The sequence below is a fragment of the Micromesistius poutassou genome (assembly GCF_964030765.1).
Source record: "Micromesistius poutassou genome assembly, chromosome: 22".
Lineage (NCBI taxonomy): Eukaryota > Metazoa > Chordata > Actinopteri > Gadiformes > Gadidae > Micromesistius > Micromesistius poutassou.
Genome location: NC_140292.1, coordinates 1,787,802 through 1,810,339, shown reverse-complemented (window position 1 = coordinate 1,810,339; position 22,538 = coordinate 1,787,802). Strand labels below are relative to the sequence as shown.

At 52.4% G+C, this 22,538-nt stretch overlaps 1 protein-coding gene across 3 annotated transcripts in view; it reads left to right on the top strand.

Moving 5' to 3' along the window:
- Positions 1 to 22,538, top strand: part of dennd5b (DENN/MADD domain containing 5B) — a 40,040-nt gene that overhangs the window by 5,680 nt on the left and 11,822 nt on the right. For 2 of the 3 annotated variants that reach the window (XM_084486600.1, XM_084486599.1), the window contains exons 2-9: positions 10,202 to 10,261; positions 13,524 to 13,633; positions 15,330 to 16,023; positions 17,357 to 17,544; positions 18,574 to 19,269; positions 19,647 to 19,878; positions 21,069 to 21,219; positions 21,628 to 21,709. In XM_084486600.1, coding sequence (XP_084342726.1) covers positions 10,202 to 10,261; positions 13,524 to 13,633; positions 15,330 to 16,023; positions 17,357 to 17,544; positions 18,574 to 19,269; positions 19,647 to 19,878; positions 21,069 to 21,219; positions 21,628 to 21,709 — 2,213 coding nt within the window. Of the gene's footprint in view, positions 1 to 10,201; positions 10,262 to 13,523; positions 13,634 to 15,329; positions 16,024 to 17,356; positions 17,545 to 18,573; positions 19,270 to 19,646; positions 19,879 to 21,068; positions 21,220 to 21,627; positions 21,710 to 22,174; positions 22,277 to 22,538 lie in introns of all 3 variants that reach the window. The other variant, XM_084486601.1, reaches the window with a different exon arrangement.

Sequence of the window (22,538 nt, the reverse complement as noted above, 5' to 3'; positions counted from 1 at the left end):
TATCAGGCCTGCTCCGGTCCTCCTCAGCATCGCCCATCGCTCATACGGTGGTGTATGAAATACGTCCTTTGTAAATGGTAAATGGATTCATGCAGCGCTTTGCGCTTTAACCAGTGGCCACTCAAAGTGCTTTACTATATTGCCTCACATTCACCCACTCGTCAGGAGCAGTCAGGGTGAGGTGTCTCGCTCAGGGACACCCCGACACTCAGCTAGGGGATCGGGGGGATCGAACTAGCAACCTTCCAATCTACCAGCCAACCCGCTCTACCTCCTGAGCCACATACCGCCCTTTGTGTTCTAGTCATTCCCTCCTGAACGGTGTGCCGTGTGCAGGTGTGTTATAGGCGGTGGGAGCAGCAGTAACTAAGGTAGAGTTGTGCTCACACCCTCGACCCCCAGTGAGCGTGTGCAGGCAGATCACTGCTCACTCAGAGCTCCAACGCACCTCACAGGAAGCAGAGCTAGGCGCTGAAACGTTTACATTGAGGGTATTTAGCATTTGGATAATCTTTTATCCAAAGCTTACAAGACTGACAATAAGTACATTTTATACACATAAGTACAAGTGCAAAGCACTAACAATCGCTAGGTTAACCCATTCGCGGTTCTCCGACTGCGTCATGAGACGTTCACATATCCCGCCCCCGTGTGGACAGAGATAACAAACGTGATTGGCTACAGGCTGAAGGCTGTGATTGGTCGGCTCGTCAGCACTGGGCGTGGTCTTAGAGCCGTCCTGCTCGGTCCCTATTCCACACGGCTCCTTATGGGTGCCACGGCTTCAGCTCGGAGCTCCAGGGAGTGAGGGAAGGTTTGGGACTCTCTCGCCACTGGACCGTTGGTTCAGGTCCACTGAACACATCTCCTCCATCAGTCCTCACCGCGGGTCAGCCGGCACTCTCTGGGTTCTGAGGAGAGGGTGAGGCAGAGTGTAGCATCACCCCCCCACCACTCCTACCACCGGGATAATTGTGTGTGTGTGTGTGTGTGTGTGTGTGTGTGTGTGTGTGTGTGTGTGTGTGTGTGTGTGTGTGTGTGTGTGTGTGTGTGTGTGTGTGTGTGTGTGTGTGTGTGTGTGTGTGTGTGTGTGTGTGTTATTATGGCAGGCCTCAACACACCCCTTTTGGTATTGGATTGAACTAATTTAAGTCTAATTTAATTTAGTCAGACTGTTTTTCTTCCAGAAGGACATTTGTTGTGTTGGACATTTAAAAGATGGAAGTCGTTGTGACAACAGTCCACTGTGACCATGAGCAGGTCAACATGAGAAGATCAGTCCATCTGTTTGTTCAACATTCTTTATTTATTCTAGGAGTTCAAGGCTACTTCTATAGTGACATGGTACATGCTGCTCAGCCAAAGTCATGAAGTTCAAGCCAGTGTCTGTAGCCAGTGTCTGTAGCCAGTGTCTGTAGCCAGTGTCATGAAGCCAGTGTCATGAAGCCAGTGTCATGAAGCCAGTGTCATGTAGCCAGTGTGTTTGGCCAGTGTCATGAAGTCAGTGTCGTGATGCCAGTGTTGTGGAGCCAGTGTCTGTAGCCAGTGTCTGTAGCCAGTGTCGTGGAGCCAGTGTCTGTAGCCAGTGTCGTGGAGCCAGTGTCTGTAGCCAGTGTCGTGGAGCCAGTGTCTGTAGCCAGCTTCTGTAGCCAGTGTCGTTGAAGATTCAGTTAGTGGGTCAGAGAGACCTTGAGGACAGAGAGTAAATAATGTTCTGCTTCTGTGGAGCAAAGAGAAAAATAATGGATTCCTCCCCAAAAACATCCATATGATTCAATAAAGAAGACGCAAACGTACACGCACACACTAACAATGTGCTGAGCAGTGTTATGTCAGACCGGCTGTAATAAATCTCCTTACGTAACAGCAAGAGCCATCGCTGCGGTAACAGAGAACTGTTAGGACAAATCAGCATCACAGGGCTGTTATACACACACTCACACACGCACGCAGTGATACAAAAGCACTCACACGCAGTGATACACACGCACTCAAACACACAAGCAGTGATACACAAGGTCACGCACTCACACACACACATGCAGTGATACACGCGGTCACCCACTCCCACACATGATACACACACACTCACACACAGATTCAGTGATACACACGCACTCACACACACGCAGTGATACACACGCACTCACACACACACACGCAGTGATACACATGCACTCACACACACACACACACACACACACACACGTGGACAGAGGATTACACAACTGGCACTGGCGGAGCTGAGCAGCTGAGTTACTTCTCCATAACTGCTGTCGCGGCTCTGAGGCTGAACGATCAAAGCTTTATTGGCCTCGTATCTGAACAACAAACACGAGTCACGACTAGAGTCACACTGGTGTAGCAAGCAGAGCCCGGACACACACACACACACACACACACACACACACACACACACACACACACACACACACACACACACACACACACACACACACACACACACACACACACACACACACAGGGGACAGACACAGGGGACAGACACACACACAGGGGACAGACAGGGACACACAGAGTCTAGTTTGGAGGCCAAAATCAAAGCTTGTTTGTAGACTTTGCTCTCTGTAGGATGAAACGGCTCCAACTCATGACGTGACCTCTGGTCTTCCTGATAAGACTGAGTCAACACAGCCTTCAGTCAAATCAGTCTCGCTCTCTTCTCTCTTTCTCTCTCGCTCTCTCTACCTCTCTTGCTCTCTGTCACTCTCTCTCGCTCTCTCTCGCTCTCTCTCTCTCTCTCTCTCTCGCTCTCTCTCCCTCTCTCTCGCTCTCTCTCTGTCTCTCTCTGTCTCTGTTTATCTCTGTCTCTTACTCGCTCTCTCTCGATGTGGCACTCTCTGCCTCTATCTCTCTCTCTTTCTGTCTCTCTGTCAGATTTTCTTTCCCTCCTCTGCCTCCCCTCTGGGTTCTGAGCATTCCTCTCTCAGCCAGCCGGTGTTTCTAGAGCCCTTTCTGTCAGGCACTGGTTGTTGTCATGTCGCTATGACGGACCGACCCACTGCCAGCCTCACGTCCCCAGTGGACCGCTGGGCTGGAATGGCGTGTTGCCGATTTACAAAAGGCCTTTATACAATGGCTATTGTCTTGTCAGTATGCTCACGCACGCATGCACACACGCACACGTACACACACACACACGCACACACGTTTGTTTCAGTTCCTGAGTGAATATGAAAATATGGATGGGATATTTGCATGATCACACGGCACATTTAGACCCATGCACAGCATCCCTCCCCAGGGAGGGGGGGGGGGGCTGGGGGGGGGGCTCTGTGGAACCGCTTTGCGTACCAAGCCTCAGCAGCCTGTGCCTCGGTGCAGGGGAGGGAGAGCAGCCCGCCAGATGTTCCGATGATGAGATGATGAGCTCCTAGCAGGGACTGGGGGAACGGACGGGACGTGTATTCTACGGTTGCATGTCTTCCTGCTGGTTCCTGCTGGTTCCGGAACGTTCTTGCTGATGATGATCAGCAATGAGGATTCAATTATGATGATTCAATTAAAAAGCTTTGTTGGCACGATGAGATATTTACATTATTCTTATGTCTCTTGTTACCTCTATTATTATCTCATTGTCTCTGATTTTATCTCTTGTCTCAGGGGCCCTGGTACCTAAAGGTCCGTCCCTTGGGGGCCCTTGTACTTCTGAAAGGTCTCTGGCTGTTCTTGTCATTGTCGTCCCCCCCCCCCCCAGATGAAATGACAGCGGGCCTGAAGATGTGACACTTTCACTTCCCTTCAGAAGTGTGTGTGTATGTTTATGTGTGTTTGTGTATGGAGACAGGGGGTTGCCACGGGGACAGGTCCACATTAATTCAAGATGAATTAAAATCAGCTGCCTGGCGGATGGACACACACACACACACACACACACACACACACACACACACACACACACACACACACACACACACACACACACACACACACACACACACACACACACACACACACACACACACACAGGGATCTGTGTGTGTTCCCCTCTCTCTCATCACCTTGTAATTACTGCAGCTGCTGCATGCTATAGAGAGACACATGCACCCACACTCTACACACAGAGAACAGACATTATCCTTGCAGTGAACACAGTTCTTCCACAGTGTATGTCCACACGTATACGCTACATTTTCACATCCAGTCACACTAGAGGCGAACTTCTCTGGTATGAATACGGTGGAATGTTGTTATTTCTGACAGTTTTTTCCATCTCAGACCTCTTGATCTTCATAAGCTCTGGTCTGGACCGGTCTCCTGGCCTCAGCGTTCTCTTGTTGTCCCAGGAAGAGTACAGGAAACGTCATCATGATTCTACACAACACAGTCCTCCTTCTACCCCTCCCTCTGCAATAAGTACACTTGTCAGAAGAAAGACAAATTACAATATATCGCTGTCGGAACAGTAAGGATGTTCATAGAACCAAGTGCCAAGCACTAACAATCACTAGGTTAACCCATTCCCCGTATACAACAAAGATAGCTAGGACAAGATGCTACACGATGCTAAGTACTATTTTTAAGTGCAAAGACTTACAACACACAATAAGTGCGTTCATTAAGTGCCATTAATGGAAGACCACCTCCGTCTGAGGACGGAGAGAAGCTGTCCTACTGGAATGTTCTCCTGATTCATCACAGTTATGGGAGGAGCCCCTGGGCTCTTAATGAGAGGCTCTGTATCCGGCAGCAACTGAAAGCTCTGTCTGCGTCATCCTGAACAGAGTATACACTTTAATTCTCTCTCTCTCTCTCTCGCTCTCTCGCTCGCTTCTGGCTCTATTTCTCTTTCTCTGTCTCTCTGTGTTTCTCTCTCCGTGTGTGTGTGTTTCTCTCTCTGACTCTCAGCCTGTGTGTGTGTCTCTCTTTCTCTCTCTCTGTCTCGCTCTCTCAATCTCTGTCTCTCTCTGTTTCTCTCCTGGCGTCTCTCTCTCTGTCTCGCTCTCTCTTTCTCTCTCTCTCTTTCTCTCCCTGCGGCTATCTCTCTCGGTCTTTCTCTGTGTTTCGGTCTCTCTCTCTCTGTCTCCCTCCCGCTCTTCTAGATCTATTCTGAGTCTCCTCTCTCTCCCTCTCCCCCTCTCCCCCCTCCAGGTCTGGTTGTGTCAGAGCCAGAGAATGTTGGCCGCTCCACTCTTCCTACCGGACAGATCACTCTGCTCCGCTTAGGCATGTCCTCGTTTGTGTCGTTATGAAGCCACCTTTTAATGTTATTTAGAATAGGGGACATCTATCCACTGGGATGGGGGAGGACTCTCCCAGTCTGGCTGCCCAGTCAGTCTTTCTACTATTGTGATAAAGTGATCAGAAGTCCAATGCAGTGAATTACTTAGTCCAGTAAGACGCACCGGGGTGAGATGGCTGAGTAGCTCCACTCGAACGTGAGGAACCTGCGCTCCCTCACAGCGGTCTTCAGAGGATGCTCTGGGTCCCCTCGGGACAGCTGGTCATGTGACCGTGGGATCAGACCGGGACAGACCCGGCCCAGGGCAGTGTGCACACTGAATGAAAACCGCCTACACCTCACTCCTTCCGCAACTCACTCCTTCTGCAACGCACTCTTTCTGCTTTCTGTCTCTCCATCCGTCTCTCTCTCTCTCTCTTTCTTACGCTGTATCTCTGTCACTCTCCTCTCTTCTCCTCTCTCCTCATCTCCTCTCTCCTCTTCTCCTCCCCCCTCCCCCCCACGTCTCTCTTCAGTGTCTTCATTGAATTGAGTAACAAAGCAGCGCTTTGACAGCATGACAAGTGTGATGACATCATCACTCGGCTTACACGCCCCCCCCCAGACCCCATCCCGCCCGGCCAATAAGATGTGAGGAGCAGACTCACAGCCGGGCCGATCAGAGCCAACACAGTCCCATTGTCCCACACACATCAAACACACACACACACACACACACACACACACACACACACACACACACACACACACACACACACACACACACACACACACACACGCGGTGACACGTAAACACACACACAGAGGTACCAGATCTTGTGTCATGTGACCCAGAGACATAAACACGCACGAACACGAAGGTACCAGACCATGGACATGGACCTGTATCACGTGACCAGGCTGGTACATGGGGCCAGCGGGCCGTCATGTGACCAGGGGAGAAAGACATCAAGCGCACATCCTTTAATTGAATCCTCGTTTGATGTACACACACGGCCCCCTGCTGCGACGCCTCTGTTGTCGTCCTAATGTGAGGTTAATTCATGTGATGAAAGGGGGAGATGTGTGTCCTGTTGCCAAGGAGACAGATGGTCCAGCCTCCTCTCTCTCTGTGTGTGTGTGTGTGTGTGTGTGTGTGTGTGTGTGTGTGTGTGTGTGTGTGTGTGTGTGTGTGTGTGTGTGTGTGTGTGTGTGTGTGTGTGTGTGTGTGTGTGTGTGTGTGTGTTCCCTCCCAGCAGGTGTCCACAGTGGCTTCCAATACTCTGTGTAGTGGAATGTAGAGCTCAGCCAATCAGAGCCTCATTACCGGTAGGTCCCGCCCCCTCCAATATGCTTAATTAAGCACTAACGAGCGAGTGTGAGTGTGATTCCACACAAGGCTGCGTTTGTTTCACTCCTCAATCAAGAAATATTGTTCCCTGATTGTTTGCCGTTGCTAAGCAACTTCAAACCCAAATGATGTTTAAAGGAAAAAAAAAATGTATCAGTACACATGGTCAAACATAGTGTGAACTTCATTATTTTTCCACTGAAATGATTCCATCTGGTCACCTGGTGGTTGACCTGATGTGTCTGACCCCCAGACCCTCTGAGGGTCATAACCACCGTGGTCCTCCTGACCCCCTCCAACTGTAAGGACGGGACCCCCTGGTTCTGACCGTGTACAAACAGCTGGGTTGCTGTGTTGGTCTGATGGTTATTCATGACGGCACTCAGAGGGTCTGAGGAGCGCTTGAAGTGGAACCGCGTGTCACGTCCTTCAGGGGCCGCCAGGCCGGCTCGAACCAGACGCTTCTTTAAGTCTCTCCCTCTCTCTGTCTCTCACTCTCTCCCTCTCTGTCCCTCTGTCTCTCTCTCCCTCTCTCTCCCTCTCTCCCCCCTCTGTCTCTCTCCCTCTCTCTCTTTCTCTCCCCCTCTGTCTCTCTCCCTCTCGCTCTGTCTCTCTGTCCCTCTCCCTCTCTCCCTCTCTCCCTCTTGCCAGGTGTGGACGTCATTAAAATGCATGTTTGTGTGATGAGGAGAAACAAGAACACATGTTCTGCACTGGTTACTCGTCAAACCCCAGGAAGCATCTCCTCTACCGTGTCTGAGCTGATTAAACCCTCTGATATTCATCACACTCGCTCTCTCGCTTTCGCTATCTCCCCCTCTCTCCCCCCCCTCTCTCTCCCCCCTCTCTCTCTCTCTTTCTCATACATTGGAATAAAATCAGTTCCAGCTGTTGCTTGCTGGTTAGGTGTAGACACCCCCCCCGTATCTCAGGGTGAAGGTGTCTCCAGGCTGCAGGCTCCACATGCATTATACATCACCGTCTGGGGCTGTGTGTGTGTGTGTGTGTGTGTGTGTGTGTGTGTGTGTGTGTGTGTGTGTGTGTGTGTGTGTGTGTGTGTGTGTGTGTGTGTGTGTGTGTGTGTGTGTGTGTGTGTGTGTGTGTGTGTGTGTGTGTTATTGCTCCAAGATTGGTTATTATTATTAAGCGTATTCATACTATAGTACTCGTTTTTTTTCGTAACAATAGGGTGTGTGTGTGTGACCTTTCGTACTGTAGTAGTAAAGGATTTTACCTTCCTAATAAAAAAAACATGAGAGAGATCTAAACAGAGAAAGAGGGGGAGGGACAGAGAGATGAAGAGAGGGAGGGACATAGAGAGAGAGAGAGAGAGAGAGAGAGAGAGAGAGAGAGAGAGCAGTGCCAGAGAGGGGAGGGAGGGGAGATGGTAAGAGGAGACCGAGAGGATCCTCTCCTAGACCGTTGACGCAGATTACACACATTGATCTGTTGTACGTGTGTGTGTGTGTGTGTGTGTGTGTGTGTGTGTGTGTGTGTGTGTGTGTGTGTGTGTGTGTGTGTGTGTGTGTGTGTGTGTGTGTGTGTGTGTGTGTGTCATAAGTAACATAATACACACAATAATATATTACATGATAAATCAAATTAATGAGGAGGTTTCTGTGGGTTTGCTGATGACACCGTTACTACGGCAACGCTGACCTGAGCACAGATCAAGCTTAGGGCTCTCATGGCGTTAATATAATGTTAATATAATGTTAATGTGATGCTGTTACTGAGGTCTTGTATTCACAGTAAATGCATGTGTCAATATAATCATCAATTCACAGTCAGTAAAACAGTCAGTAATACACCGTCAGTAATACACAGTCATGGAGTGACCAGAAATAGAGAACAATGATGCTTTTATTCATACAAAAATAGACCCGCCACCACACACTGATGGACGGTTTTCAATTTTCTATGGTTTAAAAAGCTGAGAACATCACAGACGTCACAGACAGTGCTGCAGTCCTGCTGTCAGCGTCTAGCGTCTAGCGGTGCTGTTACAGCCACTCTACATGGACTCCATCTTGTCCGAGCTTGTTTACATGGATCTGTGCCGCGCCACAGTACATAAAACACAACGGCAGCCTCGTCTCCTCCAGACTCACGGGCCATCAGCATCGATCCGGCCTCACTCTTTGCTCCGTCACAATCAATGGATGGAAACCAGCGCGGGGGGTGGGGGGTGGGGGGGGGGGGGGGGGGGGTGGAGACCAGAGTGTTTAATACAGATCGGATACAGGCCTGAATGAAACGAGCCACCCATACTGAGATATGTGATGCTAGGCTGTTCTGAGTTTACCTAGACTCTGCATAGTATGTTGTACCTCGTTGCCCTTAAAAATAGTTATTGTGTGCATTGTGTCGCGTCTTATCAGAGCTAGCTTTGTTGTATACAGGGATTGGGTTAACCTAGGGATTGTTAGGTTGTTAGCTTTGGATAAAAGCGTCTGCTAAACTATCAGAATGTAACTGAAGGCTGAGTGTGGTTTTAAACCTGCGCCACAGTTCAGCGAGCTTCGTTTACCTTGGGACTTCTGAGGGATTGAGAGGTACGTCAGTGTTGTCCTTTAATAACGTTCCTGTGTGTTTGTGTGCCCAGTACATGATAATAAAGACTGGACGAACGGAGGGAGGAAATGAGCTGTGGACTCGCTGGTCGGTCCTGCAGCACTCGGGTTAAAGTGCAGAGCGCTTTGTACTGTTCTGTACACACACACACACACACACACACACACACACACACACACACACACACACACACACACACACACACACACACACACAGCAGTATGTAGCACTGTGGCCGCAAGCTAACTCCTACCCCACCCACCACTAAGTACTGAGTCTGTGTTCCACAGCCGCAGCCCTCACTGGCCAGTGAGGGACAGGGATGTTCTGAGTGCTGGGTCCTGGAGGCTTGTGTCTCTGTGTCATGATGTCCCGGGCAGGGGACTCCTATTGGCCACGGATTCGCCTGATGTCTGGTCCCTGATTGGTCACCGCAGGGCCACACTAGTTAAAGGGGCAGTCCGTGTTGTTCCCAGTCACATGTAACGCGGTTCCAACGCCGTTCGGAAACGTGTCACAATGTCCTTCTCGTCTAGAGGTTTGGGCCGCAAACCTCACACACGGCGCTCCAGTATGCCTTGCTCAAAGGCAGCCGTTGCCAGTGGAGTGTCTCGGCACCTGATAGTGGTTCTCCAGCGTTCTGGTCCCTGTTTTACAGCATGCTAACGCTACACGCTATGGTCGACCCACGTTTAACCACCGCTAACATCGCCTAGCCGCCAGCTAGCCATCCCAGTGCTACGTATGAAGTCCACCACTTCCAGCTCTCTGGAGCACCGTCTCCCACCTTCCCCTCCCTAGACCCCGGGACCTGGGGGGGGGCTGCAGGGGGCTTTCAGACGCTAATCACTGTTAATCACACTCATTCATCTGCATTAATCATTGTGTGTGTGTGTGTGTGTGTGTGTGTGTGTGTGTGTATTTGTGCGTTTGTGTGTGTTTTAAGTGTATGTCTGTGTGCTTGTGTGTGTGTGTGCACGTATGTGTGTTTATGTGTCTTTGTGTGTGTGCGACGTCCTCTGCATCCATTCTGACATTGTGTCGTGTTGTTCTTGTGTCCCCGTCTCCGTCGTTGCGCTGCATGCGGTCCGTAGCGTTGTACCAGTGGCTGGAGGCTGATCTCCGTGGTAACGAACCCGACTCTGCTACCAAAGGTAAATAAACCCCTCCCCCCCCCCCCCCCCCCCCCCTCTTCCCACCCCCAGGTGTGGACCAATCAGGGGCCGTCTGACATGATCTTGATCGTGTGAACTCGACCGTTAACTCTAGAGATAGGAGGCCATTGTCAGACTCCGACTAAAGTCGGGCTCCATACAAACACATCGCCGTAGCAACAACACTCAGGATGGAAACACTCATCACATCAAACTGGGTGCGCTGAATGTCATTAAAAAAAGGAAACGGTTTCCCTAGCTACCCCATCCTTCCCTCTGATTGGCTGGCGAAGCCCATCCTTCACTTCCAGCCCTGTGATTGGCTGACGATGATTGCTCCTCCTCTCTACCTGGGCGTGATGTGGCCTTAATCCTGGTTTAACCGGATTACACTTTCTCTATTCCGCTCATCCTCTTACCCGACAACCTGCCTCGCTCTCTGCTCACCTGCCTCGCTCGCCCTGTGTCTGGGAGACAGGCCTGTGTGTGTTCTGGACCAGTGGTTCTCAAATGGGGGTACGCGTACCCCTAGAGGTACTTTGGAGTACTGCAGGGGGTACAGAGAATTATTTTTAATGATAATAATAATAATAAAAATAAACTCATTTCTTTTAACCCTGAGCCAGTTAATGTTCATGTTTACACTGCAAAATGGAACGCACATTATACGTCATTATTTACGTTCTTTTTTTTTTTCCCGATCTAAAATCTTTTTATGCTGGTGAAGGGGCATTCGACTGAAAACTATAAAATATATTAGAGGGGGTACACCAGTAGAACAAGTTTGAGAACCGCTGCTCTGAAAGCTGGTGTCTAACCCCCTGTATCGAGGGGGCCGTTGGCTGAGGTTCTGGTTGAATAAAGATCATAACTGCCCGGCGGTAGACGTTTGTACCAAAGGGAAACGGGGTTACATTCAGTTGAACAGTTTCCCCCCCCGCCCCCATGGCTGCCCCCTGCTGTCTGCTGTGTATCAGTCGTGCACACAGACAGTTCTCCCGTCTGTCTGACAGTATGTGTCTGACAGTATGTGTCTGTCTGCGTCACCCTGTTTCCCCCCCAGACTCCTCCCTCCATCCACCTTCATCCTCATCCATTTTAATTACCGTCGACTCTCAGAATGAAGTCGTGATGATCACTTTCCACCAGTTGACCCGTCGATCACAGAATGCTCCCATCGATCGGTGCAGTTTGACCCCTGACCTCCGTCGATCAATGAGCAGAGCCTTTGAGGATAATAAGCCCCGCCCCCCTGTCCGTACGGCTCCGCCTGCGACCTCCTGTCCCCCGCTCGCATCATCGCACGCTTAGCCTCGCTCTAATCTCTGTGTGCCGTGTACACAGTGTTTGTGTAACCCACACTCACCCCCTCACTCACCCCCACCCTCACCCCCACCCTCACTCCCACACAGCGGCTGGGAGAGAAGGGGAGGGCTTATGGACGTTTGGTTTATTGAAACAGAAGAGAGTTAATATAACAACAACATCGCTGCACCCCACTCCACCCCTCTCCCCCCCCCCCCCCTCCCCCCCTCTGCACCTATCTCCCCCTCCCCACCCCTCCCTGAAGATGTTAGACCATCAGGCATTGGTTGATGATGTCGTCTCTTCAACTGATTTGATTGGCGGGCGGATGCAGAGAAAGGGCAATGTCACACCCTAGCCTCACTCACTCACTCACTCACTCACTCACTCACTCACTCACTCACTCACTCACTCACTCACTCACTCACTCCCTCCTTCTCTGTGGTGTCGTGCAGTGCCCCATGACATCATTCAGAGCTATAACAGAGTGGTCTATATATAGACCTGCCGGTGGTCACTGAGGCTGTTCACTGTCCTCATCCCTGGAGCGGTCCACCATTAGCAGGACAGCCTCATTTGGATGTAGTCGGGGGTAGAGTGCCATCACCCACCACCCACTCCGTCGCCCCCCCCTGGACCCTGCCTCCGCCCAGCTGAAGGCCTCTCAGAGCACCGCCACCACGGGGGGGCCATTCAGCGTCTCCCACTTCACATGTTTGACTGACACTCTCACTCCAGAGCCACTTGTGGAGGAACAGAGAGGCCACGAGGGCGTGGGCGTGGCCGTCATGTGAGGGCCGTCATGTGAGGGGCGTGGCAGTTGTCTGTTCTCAGAGCGGCCGGCGGGTGGATGTTGAGGCGGAGCCCTGCCGGCGCTCTAACGGCGGCCATGCAACCGCCCGCTACGGCCACCGTCTCGGCTCCTTCCTGAAACCCGGTTGGCTCGGTGCTCATTTGTTAAAATGCAAACGACATCGGCGCACCGCCGCTTCAGACACGGCCTCACAGTGAGAGTGAGAGGCGGTCTGGCGCTGGAGGTCAGCTGGTGTTTGTTTGTGTTGGAGGAGCTCCGACAGACAGCTTGGTGTACATCACACACCTCCCACAGACCCTCGGAGAGCCTTGAAACTGTGACCTGGTGGGGGGTGGCGGGGGGGGGGGCACGGCTCAGCACGCCGTGGTGAACAACACTGCTCTGATCAGCTGCTTCATGGAAACCTTTCCTCCAGTGTTTCTTGGAGTTCTGGGGACCCCTGCAGGGGACTGGGTCCGGTTTCAGGAGGAAGAACCCAGTCAGCTTTAACCAGGTGGCCGGATTCAGTCATCTACATTCAGGAGATTCAGCAGACGCTTTCATCCAAAGCGACTTACAATAAGTACATTTGTCAGCAGAAAGAGAAACCACAATATACCGCTGTCGGTACAGTAAGGATGTTCATAGAACCAAGGTCCAAGCACTAACAATCGCTAGGTTAACCCATCCCCCGTATACAACAGAGTCGCCCTGGTAGGAGGTCTGTAGCGTGCGTGTGTGTTGTGTTCAGTCCACGCTACTCTGCTGTCCGACTGTTGGAACGAGCCCATCTGCTGACCCAGTGGAATGCCTCCCATGTGGCGCTCCACAATGGAACGCCCATCCCTGAAAGCCGGCCGGAATTCCTTGTTGGGTTCGCCTCCCCGCACTCACGTTTTACAGCCAAGATGGCCGCTGGTTGGAGCCCGTAGATGAAACTCTGAAACTCCGACGTGAAACCTCACATTTTGATCTGTGATTTTACATCACAGCTCTGGTGTTGAAGCTCACGGCCTGACAATATCCAGCCCGTGGTTTAGCCAATCACAACGCATGGAATCCTCATACCCATATGAACCGTTTTAGCACAGCGTGAAGTCGCTCATGTGATTCTGTTATCTCTCTCTCGCTCTCTCTCTCTTGCTCTCTCGCTCTCTCTCTCAGGGGAGAACTTTGACCAGAGTCCTCTGAGGAGAACCTTCAAGTCCAAGATCTTGGCCCACTACCCGGAGACGGTGGAGTGGAACCCCTTCGACCAGGATGCTGTCAACATGGTAGGAGTTGGGCCTGGTTCTTGGGTCTGTGTGTGTGTGTGTGTTTGTCTGTCTTTGTGTGCGTGTGTCTCTGTGTGTGTGTGTGTGTGTTTTCCTGTGTGTGTCTCTGTGTGTGTGCTCTCATGTGTGGTGGAAAGCGAGGTGTAGGGAGGTCATTAAGCTTTAATGCGGTGACTCTGGTTCTCCCTGAGGAAGAGTGTGGTGATGAAGTTGAGCTCGCTCCGTTACCGGAGGCGCAGACAGGTCCCTCCTCCTCCCTCCTCCATCCCCTCCAGCGGTGGTCCTAGTGGGGGGGGGGGGGGGGGGGGTGGTGTCTACCTCTGATGTCATTTGTACCTGGAGCTGTCCTCCGCTTGGTGATCAACGCTGAGGGTAACCTTAGAAAACACGACGAATGATAGGAGAGGAGAGATGGAGAGAAAGAATACTATAGAAATATATTCATAGAGAGGGAGATGGAGCATCCATTGGGAGGATCATTCATCAGGAACCAGCAGTAATATAATAAGTAATATAATATATCTCTCACTATATATATATATAGAGAGAGATATAATATTTAGAAAGAGATAGAGATATAGTTGATAGAGATATAGAGATATAGAGATATGTATCCAGGGTTCTGGTACCAGGGTTCTGTGTCCTCCTCGGCGTCACTCAGAACCTCTGAATAATTCACCTCTGCTCTCCTCTTACCTCCGCTGGCCTCGCTGGAGAATGAAATCAAACACCAGCCTGATTGTCTAGTGGAAGACGAGAGAGAGAGACATTGAAGTCACTTATCTTTCTCTCTCTCACTCTCTCTCTCTCTCGCTCTCTCTCTCGTCTCCCCTCCTCACACATCAGGGTGACCCCTGACTTTGAGGAGAACAGAGTTCACTTGCAGAAGGTCTGCAATGAGGACTGACTCTTTATCTCTGATGGGCTGATACACTGATGGGTTTACTGCCCTCTGACACACACACACACACAGTGGTGTGTGTCATGTCTTCAGCACCTATCAACGCTGATTCAATCAGGTGTGTGTGTGTGTGTGTGTGTGTTCAGGTGTGCTCATTAAACATGCATAACATGAGATAGAGGGCAAGCATTAACATGAATGGCGGGTCGGTGGAAAGTCAATATAGTGAAAGATGAGATTGATGGTGTGAATCCTGTTAAAGCCAAACCAGTCTACCCCACATCAGACGACTCCCTCTAGAGGTTAGACGTGGTACTGCAGGCAGGACCTCTGATTGGCAGATTGGGCTACCCGGTCACCTGCTGATGAGGCTGATGCCACACCTGTGTGTAGTGAGGTGAACTGAAGGCGAACATACCCAAGAGCTCTTCAAGAGGGCGGGGCTTAGTCTGGCTGACTTCCTGTAACGGTGATGATGCACTTCCTCCCCAGCTGGTTTGGACCCGACCGAAGCGGCCATTAGGCTCCTATCACTGCAGCCCGTGCAGGGAGCTCAGATGAACCGTCCGATCGTGTGTGTGTCTGTCTTTATGTACGCGTGTGCGCGTGTTTGTGTTTTTGTGTTGTGTGTCTGTGTGTGTCTGTCTGTGTGTGTGCATCGGTCTGTATCTGTCTGTCCATGTGTGTGTATGCGTCTGTCTGTCCATGTGTCTGTCGGTCAGTCTGTGTGTGTCTGTCGGCTGACCTCCTGTAACCCTGCACATGTCCTCCGTCCTCCCCCTCCCCCCCCCCCAGCTGTGCATGCCGCGCGGCCTGTCGTTCTGCACGCAGGCGGACCGGCGCGAGCCCGCCTTCCATTCCTTCATCATCACGCGGGAGGACGGCTCGCGCAGCTACGGCTTCGTGCAGACCTTCTACGAGGAGGTGACCAGCGGGCCGGTGCGCGCCGCCATGCAGACGCTGCACCACATGCACCAGGCCGAGCGCGCCCCGCCCTCCAGCTCCTCCTCCTCCTCCAGCATGGACTCCCTGGCCAGCAGCCTGGAGGACGGCGCCGCCACCGACCCCCCCTCGCCCTCCTCCCTCGCCGTGCCACGCCCCGGCGGCGGCGGCGGCGGCTATGACGCGACGCGGGACACGCTGTACGTCACCAAGGCGCTGTGCCTGCTGGCGCCGGTGCCCTTCATGACGGCGTGCCGCCGCTTCCTGGCCCAGCTGCTGCGGGCCGTGACGGCGCCGGAGCCGCCGCCGCTGCCGCTGGAGAGCTACGTGCACAACATCCTGTACGAGGTGCCGCTGCCGGCGCCCGGCCGCTCGCTGCGGTTCCACGGCGTGTACGAGCCGGTGGTGTGCCAGCGGCCCGGCCCCGGGGAGCTGCCCCTGGCCGACTACCCCCTGGGCGACGCCTTCGCCCTGCTGGGCGTGGAGAACCTGCTGCAGCTCTACACCTGCACCCTGCTGGAGATGCAGCTGCTGCTCTACTCCCAGGGTAAGTGGGGGGGGGGGGGGGGTGTGTGTGTGTGTGTGTGTGTGTGTGTGTGTGTGTGCGCGACAGTAGACTGGCACAACTGCCCCACTTGGCCAGTGTGTCTCGATTTAGCATCAGTGATTTTTGGGGGGGTTGGCCTACATCTCTCCCTCTGTCTGGTCTTTCTCTTTCTGAAGGAGAAACAAATGCAAGGACTGAAAAACAAGCAACAGACACTGAAAGGGTGTCTGTGCTTGTGTTTGTTTGTGTGTGCGCCGTGGGTGTCTGGGCTTGTGTTTGTGTGTGCGTTTGTATGTGCGTGGGTGTGCTTGCAGGGCGACATAAATCAAAATTCCGTAGAACAACTGAACCCTTCTTCCATCGTACGCCGTGGGCAGTGACGTCAGACAGGACGGGTTCAGACAGGAACACCAATCAGTGCGACACTCATCTGGTTCCCACGAACGGCTTCCGGCCTGAACCGGTTCAGACATGAGGCACACAGTTTACTGAGTAAAGTGTTTACTGTTACTGTTAATGATGCACGCACAGATGAAACGCACCCCACAGCACCCAGCACCACACACACACACGCACAAACCCACCCGCACACACACACTAGGTAGGGTGAAGGGGATGGGTGGAGATGTAGGGGATGGGTGTAAGTGGAGATGATGGGTGGAGGTGGAGGAAGAGGCAGAATGAGGAAAAGGGATTGAGGAGATGAAAAATGAAGATTACTGGATGAATTGATGAATTATGGATTAGTATGATTGTTTTGTGGCCTTAATCTGAGAGACGAACGTGACGCAGTGACGGAGGTTCCTGAGCAGTAATGTTCTCCTCATGGTCACCACAAACCTCTCCCTCCCTTCCGGCTGAGGACTGACCTTTCATTGCAATATATATCATTATTATTAATAACAATGATATAAATATATATATGTTGTAATCTCCCAGACTACAAGTGTCTGATGACAGACCCTAATAATAATAATAATATTAATAATTATGATCTAATAATGACATATCTATGTGTTCTCCAGGCTGCCTGTGTCTGATGACAGACCCTAATAATAATATTAATAATTATGATCTAATAATGACATATCTATATGTTCTCCAGGCTGCCTGTGTCTGATGGCGGTGGCGGACCATAATATTAACAATTATGATCAAATAATGTTATTAATATATTTCTATGTGTATTGTGACCTTGCTGCTCTATATAATATATCTATATATATAATATGTCTATGTTGTATTCTCCAGACTATCAGAGTCTGATGATGGTGGCGGACCTTAGTATTAATAATAATGATATATTAACATGTTTATGTGTTGTGATCGTCAGACTACCAGCGGCTGATGACGGTGGCGGAGGGCGTGACCTCGCTGCTCTTCCCCTTCCAGTGGCAGCACGTGTACGTGCCCATCCTGCCCCCCTCGCTGCTCCACTTCCTGGACGCGCCCGTCCCCTACCTGATGGGGCTGCAGTCCCGGGAGGGGGCCGACCGGTCCAAGCTGGAGCTACCCCAGGAGGTACGGCCAATCACAGCCCAGGCCAATCAGGCTCCAGGCCAATCACAGCCCAGGCCAATCACAGCCCAGTGTACACACACCTCCGCTCGTTAAAAATATGATAATGGTTACAGTTTTATTTATTAATAATGAATCTGCGAGTAACTGCAAGTAAGCCCCAGACAGGCTGGCTCCCTCCCATCTTCTGCAGAACTTTAGCGTCTGGGTCTTGTTGTTGTTTTCCCAAACATATATTCCCTCTCTCGCTCTGTCTCACTCACTCACACACACACACACGCACACACACCCACACTCACACTCACACTCACACACACACTCACACACACACACACACACACCCTGTCTGCGGCCCCTGGTTCTGTGTTTGAGGCCGGGAGCAGAGTGACCCAGAAAGAGGATGAGAGAAGGAGGACAATAATGAGGATGGGAGGGACGGACGGCCTCACAGCAGAGAGAAGAGTATCAATCAATCATCCTGTTACCCATCTACCTTATGAAGGGGCAATGTTTTTTTTTTTTACATTATTGGGTTCCAAGGGTGCATGTAATCCCATCTAGATGCTCTGGTGCTAAATCCATTACCTCCGATTTAGATGGATAATCTGTCAATCACACCCTGACCTAGATTCACCACAGAACACATCTCAACCTGGTGAACACACGCTCAGCTTCAGCTGTCAAAACAGAGCGCCAAGAACACAAACTGACACACACTGAACAGTACTGACATGTGAGTGACTAACAAAGACAGCTCGGATAAGATGCTACCCAATGCTAAGTACTATTTTTCAGTGCAAGGACGTGCAACATACAATAAGTGTGTACATTAAGTGGCAGGACGAGGACGTCCAACATAATATGCCTGCAGTACCACGTGTTCACCTCTAGAGAGAGCTAATGAAGACCCATCTACAAGTGGTTCTGCAAGCATCACTGCTAGATCGGAGCGGTCTAGACTAGTGTCAGTCTGTTTGTCTGTCCTCCAGCCTGACCTAGTGCCCCCCCCCCCCCTGTCCCCTCTGTCCCCAGGCTAACCTGTGCTTCGTGGACATCGATAACCACCGCATCGAGCTGCCAGAGGACTTCCCCCAGCTGCCCAACATGGCCGAGTTCAGGGAGGAGATCAGCGACGTCCTGCGGCAGTACGGCATCTCCCCCAACGGAGGGGGAGGAGGAGGAGCGGGGGGCTCCCGGCGCGGGGCCACCACCTCCTCCAACTCCTCCTCCTCCTCGCTGGAACAGCGAGGAGGAGGGGGAAGAGGAGGAGGGGGAGGAGGAGGAAGAGGATGGGGAGCAGGATCACGCCGGGACAGCAGGGAGGATGAGGACGGCCGCAACGGGAACCTGGCGCGGGAGGAGCAGGAGGTGATGGAGCGCCTGCAGGGGAACGCCACCCTGGAGCGCCTGCAGGCCTTGACCCGCCGCACGGGGGTGACCGTGGCGGGCGTGGACGCGCTGAGGGCGGGGCTCCGGCCGCAGGGGCTGGGTCAGGGGGGTCAGGGTCAGGGTCAGGGCGGTCCCGGGGGTCAGGGCGGTCAGGGGGGTGCGGTGCGGACGGCGGAGGAGGAGGAGGAGCTGAGTAACGCCAAGCTGAGCGTGCAGCTCAGGGAGGTGTTCGCGGGCCGCTTCACCGCCATGTTCTCGGACTACGAGGCCTTCGTCATCCAGAGCCCCGACCTGGAGTCCTGGCTCAGCAGCCGCGAGCACATGCACAACTTTGACAAGGTGACACACACACACACACACACACACCCCCCCTGCAGGCATGCACAAGCACGCATAAACACACGCACATGCAAAACTTTGACAAGGTGACGTGCACACACACGAATACACACGCCCACATGCCTGCATGCAAAACTTTGACGGTGACTTTGAAGGTGACAAGAATACACACACATGCACATCTGCCTGCACACACACACCCACCCACACACACGCACATACACACACACACACGCACACCTGTTTGCACATACACACAAACACACACACACACCCGCCTGCATGTACGCACATTGATCTACCTGTGCACGGTCAGTATGACGCGCACACACACGGTCGCTTGTTCTAACACACACTCTCCCCCCACCCCCACCCAGGCGTCCTTCCTGTCGGACCAGCCCGAGCCGTACCTCCCCTTCCTGTCGCACTTCATCGAGACGCAGATGTTCGCCACCTTCATCGACAACAAGATCATGTCCCAGTGGGAGGCCAAGGAGCCGCTGCTGCGCGTGTTCGACGGCCGCATCGACAAGGCCCGCCTCTACAACGTGCGGGCGCCCAGCCTGCGCTCCTCCAACTACCAGCGCTGCACCCGCCTGAAGGAGGCCGGTGAGTGCAGAGTTAGACCCCCCCCCCCCAGTGTGTGAGACTGTGTGTGTGTGAGACACGTGGTGTGTGTTTGAATTGTGTGTGAGACTTGGTGTGTGTTTTGAATGTGTGTGAGAGTCTGTGTGTTTGAATGTGTGTGCGTGTGTGAGACGTGGTGTGTGTTTGAATTGTGTGTGAGACGTGGTGTGTGTTTGAATTGTGTGTGAGACGTGGTGTGTGTTTTGAATGTGTGTGAGACTTGGTGTGTGTTTGAATGTGTGTGAGTGTGTGAGACGTGGTGTGTGTTTGAATGTGTGGTAGTCTGTGTGGGAGTTGGTGTGTGTGTGTGAGGGTGTTCTGGCCCCTGTGGGCCTCAGATCTCATCGAGTTATGTTCTGTCCTGTACAAGATGTCTGTGTATAATGTAGAATAATATGACGTAACACATAATGTCTCAACATAATGTAGAATAGCATAATATAACGCATAATGCCCTGCTCATAGGTCCTGGTTCAGACTAGGCTGAAGGGCAGTAGAAGGGATTAGCCCTCCATCGTCCGCTCCATGTTGTTTATCTGCCTCTATCAGCTGGTCCCCCAGTGTGTTGAACAGCCCACACACACGTACACACATACACGTCTACCAACCTGCAGGCATTCCTGCTGCATTCTGCTCCTAGCGATGTTGGCTCAGGCCTTTGTCTTAATGAGGCCTCGTTAATCTTGTTAAGTCCCAGGGGGATCTGGTAATTGCTGCTGAATGATGAATAAGCAGCACTGACACAGGGTCAGAAGCCGTGTGTGTGTATGCGTGTGCGTGCGCGTGTGTGCGTGCGTGTGTGTGATTAGCAAATAAAAAAAAAAGTATGTTTCTGCCTGTTCCTTTGTGCCAGAGGGAAACGCAATGGATGTTGACACACACACACACACACACACACACACCTCCATGTAATCAGTGTCTAACGAGCGGTTGGTGTTAAGCCTTAATTGCGTGGGCTGTGCTGTCCGGGGTGACGGTGCGTGCCGGTGTCCAATTAACAGCCAAAAAGGAGCTCCTCCCTCTTTTTCGCGGAGCTCCTTCCTCTATGTCCAGAGGGAGGGGACTGTGCAGGGTTAGGGTTAGTGGGGTCACAGTGGGGGGTCTGAGCCCCTGTATATGTGCCGTGTGTCGTCCTATCTGTAACCCCTCGCTGTGCCCCCCCCCCCCCCCAGCCCAGGCCATCGAGCAGCGGCTGCTGAAGGTGGACCACACCGCGCTGCACCCCCACCTGCTGGACATGAAGATCGGGGAGGGCCGCTACCAGAGGGGCTTCTTCCCCAAGCTGCAGGCCGCCGTGCTCAACACAGGGCCCACCAGTAACAAGTCAGTACCTACCAGTACCCACCAGTACCCCTCCACCAGCAAGTCAGTACCCACCAGTACCCCTCCACCAGCAAGTCAGTACCCACCAGTACCCCCCCACCAGCAACAAGTCAGTATCCACCAGTACCTACCAGTACCCACCAGTAACAAGTCAGTACCCACCAGTACCCCCCCACCAGCAACAAGTCAGTACCCACCAGCAACAAGTCAGTACCCACCAGTACCCTCCAGTACCCCCCCCCCCCCCCCCACCAGGGCTGGATACCGACCTTCAGTAGAAATGTCAAGTGATGTTTATTTTTATTGTCAAGATTATGCAACCGATGTGGTCTAGGACGCCTGAAGGAGACGAGGCGTTTCCACTCTCCATGCCTTGTTTGAGTCTTGACTTTCTGTGTTGGTCTGCAGGCTGACCCACCGGACCTCCACCGCCCAGCGACGGAGAGAACAGAACCCGGACCACCTGACCCTGGACAACGACCTCAAGGAGGTAGAGCCCCTCTCCAGACCCTCAGTCTCCAGACCCCTCTCTGAAGACCTTCTCTGTAGACCCCGTCTGGGTGTGGTTCTGTCTGGTCATCTCTTTCTGTCCTTTTGTTTATTCCGTGTCTCGTTATTCATTTGAGCAACAGCATGCTGTCTTTAAGTTTGTCTTTAATTTAGTCTCTTCCTCCATGTTCCTCCTCCATCTTTATTTTCTTCTTCTCTTCCTCCATGTTCTTCTTCTTCTTCTTCTTCTTCTCTTCCTCCATGCTTCTTTCTTCTTCTTCTTCTTCTTCTTCTCTTCCTCCATGCTTCTTTCTTCTTCTTCTTCTCTTCCTCCATCTTCTTCTTCTCTGGTTCCTCCCTTTCCTTTTGCTGTCATCTCTTTGGTTTTCTTCCTGTGTCTTCACGTCGGTCCTGTCTCTGGTTGCTCTGGGTTGGGTTTGGGTCGTACCAACTTGACCCGGCCCAGGGGTGTCTGGCCACGCCCAACTCCATGGCCTTTTGGGAGTGGGACAATGCGTCCCCCCCGCCTTTCAAACCTCCCAAAAAATCTGCGTCTGCGTCCTGCCTGGTATGTGATGTCAGACCCCTGGACCCCCTAGTCTAGACCCCCACACCTCCTGAAGACCCTGGACCACTAGTCTAGACCCCCACACCTCCTGAAGACCCTGGACCCCTAGTCTAGACCCCCACACCTCCTGTAGACCGTGGACCCCCACACCTCCTTTAGACCGTGGACCCCCACACCTCCTTTAGACCCTAGAACCCTAGTCTGGACCCCCAGACCTCCTGTAGACCCTGGACCCCCTCACCCCTCACCCCTCACCCCTGGT